The 15,830-nt window shown below is 43.0% G+C and overlaps 1 protein-coding gene across 1 annotated transcript; it reads left to right on the top strand.

The window, feature by feature from the left end:
* The first annotated feature begins 1,462 nt into the window (after nt 1-1,462).
* On the top strand, nt 1,463-2,941 carry LOC115405249 (nuclear factor 7, brain-like). Its single transcript, XM_030114769.1, has one exon. The coding sequence runs from the start codon at nt 1,486-1,488 to the stop codon at nt 2,908-2,910; it is 1,425 nt and encodes a 474-aa protein (XP_029970629.1). The 5' UTR covers nt 1,463-1,485; the 3' UTR covers nt 2,911-2,941.
* Nucleotides 2,942-15,830: the final 12,889 nt, after the last annotated feature.

The raw sequence follows: 15,830 nt of genomic DNA, 5'->3' as shown, positions 1-15,830 counted from the left end.
TGCCGCCATGTAAACAGATATCGAGTTAAGGGACATTGTTTTTGGTTCTGCGCATGCTCCCATCCGCAATGAATCATGGTCTTTTGAGTCCAGCAACGAGTAGGCGCGAAACTCACCACACTTTCGTCCGTGTCAGGCTTCCATAACACACGATACGAACTGTTATTCTGAGCGCGCACATCGCACATGCTTCCTTCTGAAAGTCGGCGATTTGTATGGCCTGCAGAAAAAGCATGAACAACAGAACAACCGTTCTGTCTGCGTTCCGTCTACAGAACGCAGTCACCGCAGTGTCTGCCTCTGCAGTCCAGTGGAGGAGGTTGCCAGATCTGTTGATCGAGGTCGTAAAACAATCTGAAACTCGTAGAAAGCAGCCCAAACCTCCTCCTCGGTTGAAAATGCACGTTAAAACCGTACTTGTATGACAAAAAAACACGTCATAAACACAATCATTTAAATCAACCCATCCAACGTGTTCAAAAAAGAAGCTTGCTTTGGCGGAAACCCCAGATTGTTGGAGTTCTTGAAATTAAAGGCTGCTCTCAGACACATTATTAACTTCATGTTCAATAAACTCTCTGTCAGACACTGTAAAGAAAAGTGCAGCTCAGACTTTGACTCCTCTCTGGACCCTGGACTGTGTGAAGCTAAAGCTGTCATAAAATACAATATAATATTACAAGCTTCATTAAAGCTGGAGAGCTGCTGATCCTTCTCTACACAGTTCAAACTGGGTTCTCACCAAGAGAAAAATAAAATTGTATTCTTGTTATTTCCTAATTTTTGTGTTAGTTGTCGTTCTATAGTCATCATAGGAAACAGTCTTTGAACTGGACAGTGGAGGTTCTCTTTCTCCAGTGTTAGAATATTTATGAACACAAGGGAACAAACAGAAAACACAGAGAACTAGAACCAGACAATAGAATCACTGACAGTTGTGAGAAGATGTTTCACAGACAGTAGAGTCAGTAACACAGGGATCAGTCCATGTTTGTCTTCAGGGTGGTTATGATTCTGTTCTGACTTTGTCCTGATGGACCTGTAGCTCCTGTGAGAGGGAAACAGGTGAAACAGGCTGAAAGTGAGTGGAAGTAATAAACTAAAGAACCAGGCTGTCCAAACATTTCATAAATGTCTGAGTTATGAAGAGTTTTCTTATTTCATCATGTTTTTCTTACTGTAAAGGCTGCTTATGTTCACTCTGCTGTGGCTCTATTGTGGTTTTGTTGCTGTAGCTGTTTGATCTCTGTACATATTTACAGCAGTGATCTGAATATAGTTATGATGACTGTCTGTTGACTCCTCCCATTTCTACTGACTAAAACCAACACATCAGGTCAGAGGAAGTGAAAGTATTTTTTTGATCGGAGCAGCGACTCGTCTTAGGCTGTGAGATTTCTACTGAAAAACACACAACTGGAGGATTTTAGGAGTAAACCTGAAGAGACTGTGAGCTGGTGAGTCCTGCTGAAGGTTTAAGAAGAAATGGCTGAAAAAATTACTGCTGTTGAGAAGCTCCTGACCTGCCATGTGTGTTCAGAGACATTCAGAGATCCTGTGTCTCTGAGATGTAACCACAGCTTCTGTTCAAGCTGCCTGAAACAATTCTGGGAAAAAAATGGAGACAAAAACTGTCCGATTTGTCAAAGAAAATCCTCCAAAGAGTTTCTACTTGTGAACTTTGCTCTGAAGCAGCTGGCAGACTCCTTTGCTGGCAGACAGAAATCTGGATCATCTGAGGGAGAAGAGAGGGACGAGGAGGAGGAGCTGGTGTGTCGTGAACACCAAGAAGAGCCCAGACTGTTCTGTGTGCAGGAGCAGAGAGCTTTGTGTACTGTCTGCCATTTTCCTCATGACAGCAGCCACAGAGTGATTCCTGTAGAAGCAGCAGTGAAGGATCTGAAGGAGACGCTGAGATGTGACTTCAAGTCTCTGCAGGACAAGAGGGAGAAATACCAACAGCTGCAGCAAACATACAGGGACGTGGTCCAAGAGTCCAAGAAGCAGCTGGAGTCCACAGAGAGGCAGATCAGAGCCCAGTTCAACAAGCTGCACCAGTTCCTGAGAGAGGAAGAGGAGTCCAGACTGGCAGCTCTGAGGGAGGAAGAGGAGCAGAAGGCAGAGCATGTGAGCAGAGAGATGAAGAGGATGGAGGAGCAGATCTCCTCCCTCTCAGACTGCATGGCTGCTGTTGAAGCAGAGCTGCAGAAAGCCAGCGGGGCGTTCCTCAGCAGCTCCAGAGACGCTCAGAGCCGAGCCAGAGCCCAGTGCTCACTGTCAGATCCACAGCTGCCCTCAGGACTGCTCATAGATGTGGCCAAACACCTGGGAAACCTGTCCTTCTCAGTCTGGAGCAAGATGAAGGACCTGGTCCACTTCACTCCTCTCATTCTGGACCCAAACACTGCACACTGCCGCCTCTACCTGTCTGATGATCTGACCAGTGTGAGATATGGAGACACTCAGCAGCTTCCTGATAATCCAGAGAGATTCACTAAGTATTGTGATGTCCTGGGCTCTGAGGGCTTCAGCTCAGGGAAACACAGCTGGGAGGTGGAGGTGGGAGATCATCCAGAGTGGATTGTTGGATTGGCTAAAGAGTCAGTTGACAGGAAGGGAAAGAGATTTGCTTCCCCAGACTATGGAATCTGGTGTTTATGGCATGGTGATGGAGAATACACTAATGGTTCTGCTCAGCCAGTCATAGTGAAGGAGAGTCTCCAGAGGATCAGAGTCCAGCTGGACTATGACAGGGGGGAGGTGTCCTTCTACGACTCTGGAGACCTGAGTCACATCTACACTCACAAAGACACTTTCACTGAGAAACTCTTCCCTTATTTCAATGTTGGAAAATCTGCTGGAGCCAAAACCATGACTCTCACTGTCTGTCAGGCTGAGATTACTCTGTGATGTTCAGACAGGTTCACACATTTAGAACAAACTAAAGAAATGAAGAGAAAGAAAGTTTGATCTGATTGAAATAAATATAAAATTCTGACACTTAAATACAGACTAAAACAAATATGACTTTACCACTTCAAGCAAACATCATAGTTTAGTTATTATTGAGTTATTAATAACTAATAACTGTATTAGTTATGTTTAAATTATTTATTGAAAAATATATATTTAAAACATTTTTTTTCAATTTTCAAGGATAAAATAAAAATCATGTTACATCCCATGAAAAGTTTTGAAAAAATTTATTTGCATTTTATATTGTCAGGAGAACACACTGAACAAAAAGAATATTCATTTGCATCATTAACTAAAAAGACTTTTTTTCTTTCTGACCAATGTAACATTTTGTTTCAGAAAAACTGCTGCAATGTTTAAGTTCCACATGAAAATAAAAAGAATTAAATATTTTCTACATGAATATATTTGTTCTTGTTATTTTAAAGCAGTATAACTCTGTACACCTCTGTGACTTTTAATTTGAAAGATTGAAACAAGCTTAAAATAACTCTTAACTTCCTCTAATAAGCCTCTTGAATAGATTTGGACAACATCCTGACGATCGTCGTCTCACTCGACAAACCTGAAATCTTTCTTTTCCTGCTGGCTGGAAAAACTCTCTGAGTCACTGAAATGATTTAATCCAGACATGATTCATTGATCACAGTTCAGTCTTCTGCTGTCTGCATATTGTCCATGTTGGTGTCAGGATCATGATCACTTTGTAATATGTTGTGATTTCAATCTTTTTTTAATGGAGGAGCCTCATCACCAGATTATTTTAGATGAACAGGATTGATTGTGATCCACAGTTTGTTTCTTTGCTGTGTTTCAGTTTCAGTTTTGTTCTGTTTTAAATGGGATGGTTTCATGTCTTCAGTTGTTTTCCTGTTTGTTTGACCTGAGATTTTGATTTCTCTCTTCTCTTTCTTCCTGTTTTAATCAGTTAGTTTTATTGTACTTTTGATAAGTTTGGAGAATCAAAGCCGTTGATTGTAACTGAAGCTGGTTTCAATTGTTCCCAGTCTCTGTTTTTAGTCCCTGCTTCATTGTCAGTTTACTTTCTGTGACTGTTTATTGTTGTTTTTCTTTCTTTCTCTCCACATTGATGAGGTTCAAGATTTATGTGACCTTTGTTAATTCAATAACAGACGACCTTTGTTTAGAGCCATGGAGTCCAAAACCAGCATGAAGATGATTGAATCAGTAATAAAGTCAGTTTTGTTTAAATTACTCAAAAACCATACTCAAGTAAAAGTACAGATACTTCCCGAGAAAATGACTTTGGTAAAAGTTAAAGTCACCCATTAAAATTTTACTTGAGTAAAAGTCTTAAAGTAGTTGGTATTTTCTGTACTTAAGTATCAAAATTATTTTTCTTAGATTAAGTATACTTTAAAGTATTGAAAGTAAAAGTAAAAGTATAAATAATAACAAAAGCAACACATTTTCAGAAATTTGGACTTGTGAGTTTGCTTTGGCAGCATTTTGGAGATGCCTCCATGTGAAGGAACAAAACAAATAATACAAAAATAAGTATTCCCTTCTTCTACATTTATGTAGTTAGTAAAGTGCTTTCCTTTTTATGGATCTGTGTGTAATAACCTGATAAATATCAGTTGTGTGTTTCTCTGTTGTTGTTTTTTAATTATCTGATGTTTATGTATGTTCAGAATCAAATTCATAAATGGTTAAAATGTTTTTTATAATTCATTGTGAGGTTGTGAACTGAATTCAAAAATAGTTAGTTGATATTGATTATTTTTTTTGTATTTGAAGAAAGTTTTTTTGCGTGTGTGACGACACAGCAGGAGGGACTAGTTTGCGTCGGCAAACACGGGGGGCGCGCATGGAGCTAAATCTGGATTATATCCCAGTCAGACGGACTTTTCTCGGGTGGACCTCGCTCATCCTGTCGGGTGGAGCGGGTTTTGATAACGGAACCCCGTGCTTAAATTGCCGTGCAGCTGGAACTAACGAGGTTAGCTTAGCTTGCTGGAGCAGCCTTTGCACGGCTTGCTTGAGGAACGTCGGACGCCACAGAAACGGGGAGCGCTGTCGGTGGGAGCTGTGGAATCAGCACGGACCCTGCCTGGTGGAGGTCAGTCCGTGGTCAGCAGGGGGGACCGAGCCCTGCAGTTGGCCGCTGTTTCTTCGCACAGAGGGAGGCCAGTCTGCCGGCAGGGGAACTACACGTGTAGTAGGAATACCGTCACCTTTGAAACTGGGGGAACGCCATTTAAGAGCTCCAACGTAAAGCGCGCCAACGAACTATAAACTGAACCTAAAAACAAGAGTGCACTCAGGCTCACAGAATATAGTTTTTTTCATTTAAATCCCGGGTGATTGTGTTTATATTGATTGATTCATTGTCCATTCAAGGTGTTAATTTGATGTGGTTTTGAAAGAGTTGAATACACAGTTCACTTCAATCATTGTGGTTGTATTATTTCTGCGATGTATTCATACAAAGTGAAGTGAGAATCATACATTACCCTAGACTGTTTTTTTTTTCATTGGAATGTCTCTTTCACCTTAATTTTATTAATCTAAAGGTACTCTTATTTAATCCGTCCATTATACAGTGTTTTATGTAGAGCCGGTGGTGAGAGGGTTACATGTGCTATTTGGAATTACTTGAAATCTAAACCACAATTAAGCATTTAACTGCCTTGGCTGTGCAGCCCACCGTAAAGGTTGACACAATGAGTTTTACTTATGTACTTTTATTGTTGTCAGCCCTGATTACAAATATGAAGCAGATGTGCAAGTTTGTTATGGAAGTAAATCTGTGCCATCTTATTTTGAATTTGAATTTTTAGACCTGAATTATTTTTGCATTGAAATCAGACTTTGCATTTTAAAAGCATTTGAATTTCCAGCACTGATTTCTTTTAACTGTGTAAAAAATTCATTGCAAAAAAATTCAATGTCTAAAAAAATTCATTTAAAAAAAATTATGTCTCAAAAAAATTCAGTGTAAAAAAAACTCGAAGTGTCAAATTCAGTGTCCAAAATTCAGTGTCAGAAATTCGCAGTCAACATCCGGGTAACCGAAGAGAAGCAATCGATCGAGTTCAATCATTCAGCATCCAGCCAATCAGGTCCCGCTCTGCAGCAACAGGAAGACGTGTGTGCTGTGGACGTTCAGCCCTCCAACAATGGCAGCTGCAGGTGGAAATAATGGCACGTCGGTGAGTGTATTACTCATTACTTACGCTTTGAATAAAATTAATCAGTAGATTAGTATATAGTAATTAGTAGATATTACTGGACACTCTTCACATTCAAAGAAGTTATTGAACAGAAGCAACACCAAACTTTTCTTTTTTTTTTCTCCGAGACCTCCTGTGTCAGCACTTAGCTAACGGGATACGAGGGGGTACCCAAAAGAAACCGGAATTTGGTCAGAAAACAATAATAATAATGAGTTCTGACTTCTGGCCATCAGATGAGCTGCAGGTAAGCCTCATGCACATCTGTGAGAAATCTGAGCTCCGAGAGTGACACTGACGCCTGTCAGGCGCTATTTATAGTAACAGAGTGCAGAGGAGATCTGCGATTTTTTTCCAAAATGGCGACATTGACTGGGGAGCCAGAGCGGCATGCAAACATTAAATTCTGCTTTTTGCTGGGAAAAAACAGCAGCAGAAACACTCACCTTGTTGCAGCAAGCCTGCAAGGATGATGCTCTGAGGAAGACTCAGCTCCATGAGTGGTTCGGGCGGTTTAAGAAGGGCCAGATGTCCGCGCGTCAGGTCCGCTCAGCCATGAAAACAATGCTGAGCTGCTTCTCCGCTGTCCAGGGTATCGTCCACAGCGAGTCTGTCCCTCCAGGTCAGACTGTAAATCAGGACTACTACATGGAAGTCCTCAGATGCTCCGTGAGGATGTGAGGAGGAAGCGGCCCGCGCAGTGGCGGAGTGGAGCCCGGTTGATCCACCACCACAGAGCGCCAGCGGACATGGCGCTGCGCGTCACGCAGTTTCTGGAGAAGAATGAGATGAATCTCCTCTCCGATCCACCTTATTCACCAGATGTAGCCTCGAGTGACTTTTTCTTGTTCCCCAAGTTGAAGAAGGAGTTGAAGGGACAGCGGTTTGCAGATGTGGAGGAGGTGACAGAAAAATCGCAGCCGGCAAAAAATGGCACAATTACGCACGGGTCTGACGACGCATTCGTGAAGTGGGAGACACGGCTGGAGCGCTGCATTAATGCGGATGGAGATTATTTTGAAGGCGACAGTGATGTTTTATTTTGAAATGTCAGAAATAAAAAGTTACAGTCAAATTCCGGATTCTTTTGGGTACACCTTCGTATGATGTTCACTCATGATGTGACTGGAAAAATATAAGTAACTGACAGCTTCAAAGCCGACCATTAAGTTACTTTCTCCACCACCTTACCCAAACATTAAAAAAAATAATTAAATGACGGCGTAAACTGGCACAACTTTAGCCAGTAATGGGATTTTTATAAGAGTTATCTTCAATTAGAATGACGAAAATAACATTTCATCAATTGAGTGTTGAGGTGGAAAAAGAAAACACTGCAATGAAAAAATAAATACAGCTTTTCAATTTTTATGGCATGTCTACTTAATTGGACAATAGGATTTAAGTTTTTTAATGTACTCTGAGAAATGTTGCACTCTCTATAGCTCAGCAGCCGCATCAGGAATAATTCCGCATACTTTCTAACAGCAACAAACATTATGAGAAATACAATAACGTGGTACAGTTAACATAATATGAAAATGTTTCACAGATCACTTGAGAATCTCTTCAGACATTGTTAATAATTGTCGCTGTATCATAGAACTGTCAACTGAAAAGTGTCTAAAAAAATCTACAATCTAAAATACAATAAGGAGGACATTTATACATTAATTTTCATATGGAATAAAACAAGCTTAAAAACTTCTGTGATGTTTGTTTAGATGAAACAATACAAATAGAACATAAAAATTGTTTATTGGGGGATATTATGCTTCCTGGTTTTTTCATATAACGTGAACAGTGTTGGTGGACAATTGGAAGAGACAGGTATTAGACTGTACATAAAAAATTGATGTGAAGAGGCCAGCGCTCTTTCATCGCTCACTGCCTTTTACACACCATGATAATGCAGGATAATACAGTCATTGTGTGATGATTTTGATAGTTATTGCAGAGTTTGAACTGTTCAAGTATATGATGAAACAATTATTGTTACAGATTACACATTTTCCACACACCAGGTCTTACAGTGATGGATTAGCTTTTTCTGTTAGTGATTTTCTATTTTGTTGTTCTCTTCTAGGAACTTATGCTCGATCATCTTTTAGAGAGACTTCGCTCTCGACTGGAACATATTCTGGGTCGCATGCCTCTGGATCTTGACTTCTCAGAGTTCACTTGCACACAAGAGCTTGTGTTTTTAAATGCTATATCCAGTCAAGTAACTGTTTGTCCAGCTATTTTAGATGAACTGACACAGCTACACAGCCTCATCAATTTGGAAAAGGACAAAAGGGAGCAACACATTACAGTTGTGCAGATGGAACAAGGACCAGCTGGACGACAGCGAATGGTCATATCCCCAGAGTACCTCAGCAACCTTATGGAGCTTAATCTCTCTGTTCCATGCATCGCCAAACTTTTGGGGGTGTCTAGACACACAGTATACTGACGCATGGCTGAGTTTAATCTTTCAGTACAGGCATTATACAGCACGATGACAGAAGATGAGTTGGATCAGTGTGTGAGAGAGATTAAGTCGAGGCAGCCTCACTGTGGCTATCGAATGATGAAGGCCCTTCTTCAAGCCAGAGGACTGAGGGTGCAGTATAACCGTGTCAGAGTCTCCATGCATCGTGTTGACACCACTGGTGTCATAACCCGCATGGTCCATGTAGGATGTATTGCTGGACGGACCTACTCAGTTCCAGGACCCAAGGCTTTGATGCACATCGATACAAACCACAAATTGATTCGGTAAAATTCTCAAGCAACCTTTTTGACAAAATGCATGAATTTTATTTGTAAATTATGTAGTAGTTATCATGTGCACCACAACAGTTGTTTTAATACTGCTTCATACAGAATACTGAATATGCACTCTCACAGATGACCTTTTAAAATAGCTTGTGTGTTACGTTCAGCAGAAGTCATTTTTTTACAGTATGTGATATGAATTTAACTCTTTTTTTCTCTTTCAGCTACAACATTGTCATCTTTGGGTGGTGAGGGTCCGCGGCCTGCTGCGGCCGCTGCTGCTCCCGCGTCCTCTGGCGGGTCCGCCGCTCGCCGCCACGACACCCCGGAAGCCACGCCACCAAACACCGCCAAGCACTGCCGTCGCTCCGCCACGGCCCTGGATCGCTACACCCCGGCCCCGGAAACGGCTCCCTCCACCGCGGCCCACTCCTCCTCGGATCGCTACACCCCGGCCCCGGAAACGGCTCCCTCCACCGCGGCCCACTCCTCCTCGGCCTCGGAGAAGGAGCTCCCCGCCCCGGCCACGGATCACTTCGCCGCGGCCCGGGCCAACTCCACCTCCACCTCGGCCTCGGAGAAGGAGCTCCCCGCCGCGGCCACGGATCACTCCGCCGCGGCCCAGGCCAACTCCACTTCGGCCTCGGAGAAGGAGCTCCCCGCCGCTGTCCCGGAGAAGGATGTCCCCGCCGCGGCCAGGGAGCCGGGCCGCTCCCCGCCGGTACCGGAGCGGCGGCGATCGCCCCGGACCGCGGCCTCCGCTGCCCGCCTGAGGCTGATTAGGGAGGCAGTGAGGAGGCATTCCGTGAGCCACCACCACCGCGGGGAGAGCCAGAACCAGGGCCAGGACCACCGCTCCGGCAGCGAGGTTGCTGCCGGCGGCGTCGCTGTACCGGCGGAGCGCTCCCCAGCCCTGGGCGCTGACACCGCCGCCCCGGACACCCACGACGTCGCCCCACAGCCGCCCCCGCCCCGTCCCCTCTTTTCCCCCACGACACTCCTGGTTGGGGACAGTAGCATCAGGAATATTCGCTTTTTTAACGCCATCACGCGGTGTATTCCTGGTGCTACTGTCCCCACGATCCTACACGGACTCCCGGAGCTCCTGCAGTCCCTTCCCTCCACTGTCCGCCGGGTCATCGTTCACGTCGGGACTAACGACACGGCCCGGCGGCAGTCGGAGGTCACCAAGCAGGATTTTAAGGACCTTTTTAACCTGTTGGAGAGCTGTGGAAGGTCGGTTTTTATCTCTGGACCTTTGCCGACCTTCTTCAGGGGCGCTGAACGCTTCTCCAGACTGCTCGGCTTAAACACCTGGCTTCAGCGCTCCTGCACAGCCTCCAACTTTTATTTCATTGATAATTTTAACCTTTTCTGGAACCGCCCAGCTTTTTATCACAAGGACGGACTTCACCCGAGCACGCTGGGCAGCTCCATTTTAGCAGGTAACATTCAGCATACAGTCCACACATCCCCCACTGACTGACTACCTGCAAGCCCCCCCCATCCACCACACGCCACACACACCCCTCACACACCTCCACTGCCCCCGGACACACCACACACTATCCACAGCATCCCAGTTATCACCTCGTGCAGACACCACATCCCCCGGACTGTTCTTAAACACAAAAAGACTCTTTTAACAGTGAAACTTCACCGAGAGCGCACATTCAGTCCGCCCACCACCATTAATATGGCCCTGCTGAATGTGCGCTCTCTTTTAAACAAATCCTTTATTATTAATGATCTTATTTTAGATAATAACTTGGACAGTCTGTTTTTAACTGAGACATGGCTTGGCACCGATGCACCTGTTATCCTCACTGAGGCTTCCCCACCGAGTTTTAACTTTTTATTTTCAACCAGACAGGGTAAGAGGGGTGGAGGGACTGCTTCCATTTTAAAAACCTCATTTAATGCGTGTGCAGTAGCTTTTAACAGTTTTACATCCTTTGAGCACCACGCCTTTATTTTTAGCAGTCCCCAGATCCTGTGTTTAACAGTATACAGACCCCCTCAATACTCTAGTCTTTTTATTTGTGAATTTTCAGAACTTTTAACAATAATTCATTCTAAATATAGTAGAATTTTAATAACTGGTGATTTTAACTTACACCTTGATGACAACTCGGACTCTATGTCCAGAGAATTCTTAAACCTTTTAAACTGTTTAGATTTTAAACAGCATGTCGCACAGCCAACTCACAACAGAGGACACACTCTGGACCTGGTTATAACCCACGGTCTGTCCATCAGTGTGTCCTCTGTTGTTGACCTGGCTGTGTCTGACCACTACTGTGTGTTTTTTAACATCACCAGTTTTAACCAGCAGGAAGCCCCGGTGAGAACAGTGAGGAGACGCTACCTTACTTCTGAAGTGGCTGCAGATTTTATAGAGATTTTACAGAGCACTCCTGCAGTGATTTTACCTGCATCTTGTGATTTTATTGTTGACGATTTTAACAGTAAACTGAAGTCCAGTCTGGATTCAGTCGCTCCACTTTTAACTAAAACAATCAAGGGCCATTCCAAACCCCCGTGGAGGAGAAATGATATAGTCATCAAACTGAAAAGAAACTGCAGGAGTGCTGAAAGAAGGTGGAGAAAATCCAAGTTGACCGTACATCACCAGATTCTACGTCAACAACTCAAAATTTACAATAATGCAGTTAAACAGGCCCGAACTTCCCACTTCTCTCAACTTATTTCAGACAATAAAGACAACCCCCGGTTCCTCTTCTCCACCTTCAACATTTTAACTGGCACTAATTTTAATAAAGCTTTTAAGGAGCCAACAGACGCTCTCTGTGAAGACTTTGCAGACCACTTCGGAACTAAAATCATGGACATCAGGTCTAGTCTTTTACCCCAACAGGTTTTATCAGTGAACACAGCTGAACCGTTGTCCATGCCTGAGGAAACACTGGACAGTTTTGACCTGGTTGATGCGAGGACTCTTGGTCGAGTTTTCTCCCAAGTAAAATCAACAACCTGCCTTTTAGATCCCATCCCCACACCACTTTTTAAATCACTTTATGGATTCCTTGAGGAACAGATTTTAAATATCATGAACAGCTCTCTTCAGACGGGTGTCTTCCCCACTGCCTTTAAAACGGCGGTGGTGAAGCCCCTTCTGAAGAAGAGCAATTTAGACCCCAATGTTCTTAATAACTACAGACCAGTATCCAACTTACCATTTTTAAGTAAAGTTTTAGAAAGACTGGTTTTTAACCAAGTCAATGACTTTTTAATGATTAATAACATTTTAGAAAGACATCAGTCTGGTTTTAGAGTGAACCACAGTACCGAGACGGCCCTTTTAAAGATTTTAAATGATATCAGGTGGAATTTAGATAATAAAAAGCTCACAGTGATGGTTCTACTGGACCTGAGTGCTGCATTTGATACAGTAGACCACCACATTTTAATAAATAGACTGAGTCACCTGGTGGGCCTCTCTGGTACTGTTCTTAACTGGTTCAGTTCTTATCTCACAGATCGATGTTTTTATGTAAGTTTGGATACTTGTTCCTCAGGAACCCATGAAATTAGGTGTGGGGTTCCCCAAGGTTCAATTTTAGGTCCTATACTTTTTAATCTCTACATGCTTCCACTTGGGGACGTCATCAGGAGACACGGCATCAGTTTCCATAGTTACGCTGACGACACTCAGCTGTACATCGCCGTGTCTCCTGATGACTCAGGGCCAATAGAAACCCTTTTTAACTGTATTTCAGACATCAAGTCATGGATGGCAGTGAATTTCCTACAGCTCAACCAGGACAAGACTGAGGTTTTAGTTATCGGTCCTGAAGGTCAGAGAGAGAAGATTTTACCAAAATTACGGGATTTTAAACCAGCACAATTAGTTAAGAACCTGGGCGTGATTTTTGACTCTGAGCTAAATTTTATTCCACACATAAAAAACATAACTAAGATTGGATTTTATCATCTTAAGAACATAGCTAGAGTCCGCCCGTTTCTCTCTCAGGCCAGTACAGAGGTGCTAATGCATGCTTTTATCTCCTGTAGATTAGACTACTGTAATGCCTTGCTCTCTGGTCTTCCCAAAAAGAATATTTCAAACTTACAGCTATTACAAAACGCAGCCGCACGCGTGCTGACGAGGACCAGGGGGCGGGCCCACATTACACCGGTTTTACAGTCGCTGCATTGGCTCCCTGTCCGCTTCAGGATCGATTTTAAGGTTCTCTTATTAGTTTTTAAATGTCTTAACGGCCTTGCGCCTTCTTATTTAGCTGATCTGTTTTTACCCTATCGACCCTCGCGGGCCCTGAGGTCCTCTGGCAGTGCCTTATTGTGTGTTCCTAAAGCCAGAACCAAGACTCATGGCGAGGCGGCTTTTGGCCATTATGGCCCCCGCCTGTGGAACAGCCTGCCAGAGAACCTCAGGACCGCAGAGACTGTTGATATTTTTAAAGGGAGGTTGAAAACACACCTTTTTAATCAGGCTTTTAACTGACCTTTTATAGTCCTCTTATTCCATTCTTATTTATGTAATTTTATTCTATTTTATTATGCACATTCAACTTGTTTTACTTTTTTACTTTATAATCCTATCTTATTATCTTATTTTAATTTTGTGTCATATTTTATTATGTTTTAGCTGTTTAATTCCAGTGTTTCCTCAGGGGGGTCCTTCACACCGGGAGTTGGTGCTGGTCCAATGCTGGGGTTACTGTGCCCGGGTACTCTGGTCCTGGCTGGCCTGGGGGCTCCACACTTTGGTGTGCGAGTTCCCATGGTCTGTCGGGGTCGGGGGTCGGGCGCTGGAGCCCCAGTTTTAATTGACCCTCGACTTTCCTTGGTGTGGGGGGCCCCATGGTGGCGTTTTCCCTAAGATGCTCAGTGCCATGCCATGTCTCCTCTGTTCTGTGTGAATTAATGGTAGAGTGTGAGTGTGAGTGTGAGTGTGAGGGTGAGGGTGAGTGTGTGTGTGGTGCATACTGTTTGATGGCGCGGTTTTTATTCTTTTTGTTTTTATGACTGTTTTTAATGTTCAGCACTTTGCGTTGTTTTTATTAATATGAAAAGTGCTATATAAATAAAATCTGATTTGATTTGATTTGATTTGGTCGTATTGACGGGTTTTCCCGTAAAGTAAGCACAGCACAGTGTACACATTTCATTAATCATTGAAAAAAAAGTGTCTCACAGAGGTATAATTGCATTTGTGCTGCAGATAATGTATCTTGGTGCAGCCTCCAACAACCTTGCATCAACCACCCTGGCGTTCTTCCAAGAATCTGTGGAGAATTTTGGTTTTCCTCTCGGGTAAATACACATTTTGCACCAAGACTTTTTACCTGAATGGCTTTCCATTTATTTGAGCGTTACTTATTTCTTAGATGAGTATTTGACAGAATGGACCATTTAACAAACTTTATAAATACAACGCATTATTTAAGATGAAACCAATAAGCAGTGTGTTTTTGTCATGTCTCAGATGTCCAAATATTATCAGCTCCACCAAATACATATTTTTCTCTGAACTTTTCACATTTTTTTCATATTAACAAGTGCTCAAATGATCCAAAATTTAAGTAAAAACCAAAGATTAGAGAAAGCGTTCAAAAACTGATCACACATTTGTGTTTTATCAAAATTAATTTCTTCTTTTCCCCCCTATTAATTATCTGACCACCCCTCCAATTTATCTGCTGACCATTTTGAGGGACTCCACCCCTAGGTTGGCAACCACTGGACTAAACTAGCTTAATACTTCTTCTACTCCTGAGAACAACAGTGCCCAACATCATACCACCCCCATCAACAAATAAATTTTTCAAAAAGCAAAGTCCATACATTTTATAAAAAAAATTAAGCCATTCCCATTGCACTCTGTTAGTTAACATCCAATGAACTGTAGCCAAAATAATACAGTGCTGTGTCTTCTTTAAGGTTTGTGGTGATCAGGGAGTGGAAAATGTGGACGTTGCACGCCTCATGTTTGCAGTTCGTGGCACAGGAAGGAGCAGCTTTATATCTGGAAAGAGCATTCACAACCAACGGTTTGTTCAATGGAATAGATTGTGCTAAATAAAGCTGTCACCTCAATGAGGGCATGTAGTGGCAATATGTTAACATACAAATGTTAACATACAACTGCTAAAAGGAGCACCATAGTTGATCATAGTTGCAGAGACTGTGGCAACATGCAGTCTGTAACAAAATTATTCTAAATACAGTTGGCTATCCACTTAAAGGTGCTGTAGGCAGGATTCTGCATCTCCGCCATCTTGCTTAGGGTTACCTAAGCAAGACGGCGATTTGACCCATCTAAGATGGCCATTTGAAACCCAGCACAGCCAATCCTGTTCTGTTTTCTCTGAGATCACGCCCTTACGCAAGTTAAGCCCCTCCCACAAGAACGTGTGACGAACGCCCCTCGACCAATCACGGTTAGAGCCTCAGGGCCTCTTCTGATTGGTCAAAGATACCTGGAGCTGTCGAGATTCCTTTTCAGCTCAGAACAGAGACAGATAGAAATGCTGCACCCTCGCGGTAGTGCAATTATGCCACACTCCTAAAGGATTATCAATGGATACTCTAACATTTAATCCAAAGAAAACACAGAAAAATTAGCATTGACTAGCAAAATCCTGCCTACAGCACCTTTAAGCTCAATTGGGAGACGTTGATAATCTGTACAATTGTTACTTGTCTTGTTCACTATACAAATTTAGTCCTATTTTCTCTCAAATTAAAAAGGAAACACTTGTCGAGAAGCTCATGGAAGACATTTCTACACAACTAAAACAATTGAGACCTGGGCTTGAGATGTTACACAAAAGCACAAAATAGGGTAGCTATTCAAAGGCATCGTCTCAATCAGTTGGACATATTAACTTTTTTGGTGCAAAAGCAAAAACT

This window comes from Salarias fasciatus, chromosome 18, assembly GCF_902148845.1.
Source record: "Salarias fasciatus chromosome 18, fSalaFa1.1, whole genome shotgun sequence".
Classification (NCBI taxonomy): Eukaryota; Metazoa; Chordata; class Actinopteri; order Blenniiformes; family Blenniidae; genus Salarias; species Salarias fasciatus.
Note: the sequence above shows the minus strand (reverse complement) of the source record. Positions and strands in the feature narration are given on the sequence as shown.

What these genes read in the sequence shown, in the direction of transcription:
- LOC115405249 (XM_030114769.1), top strand. Translation starts at nt 1,486, where the DNA reads ATGGCTGAAAAAATTACTGCTGTTGAGAAGCTCCTGACCTGCCATGTG.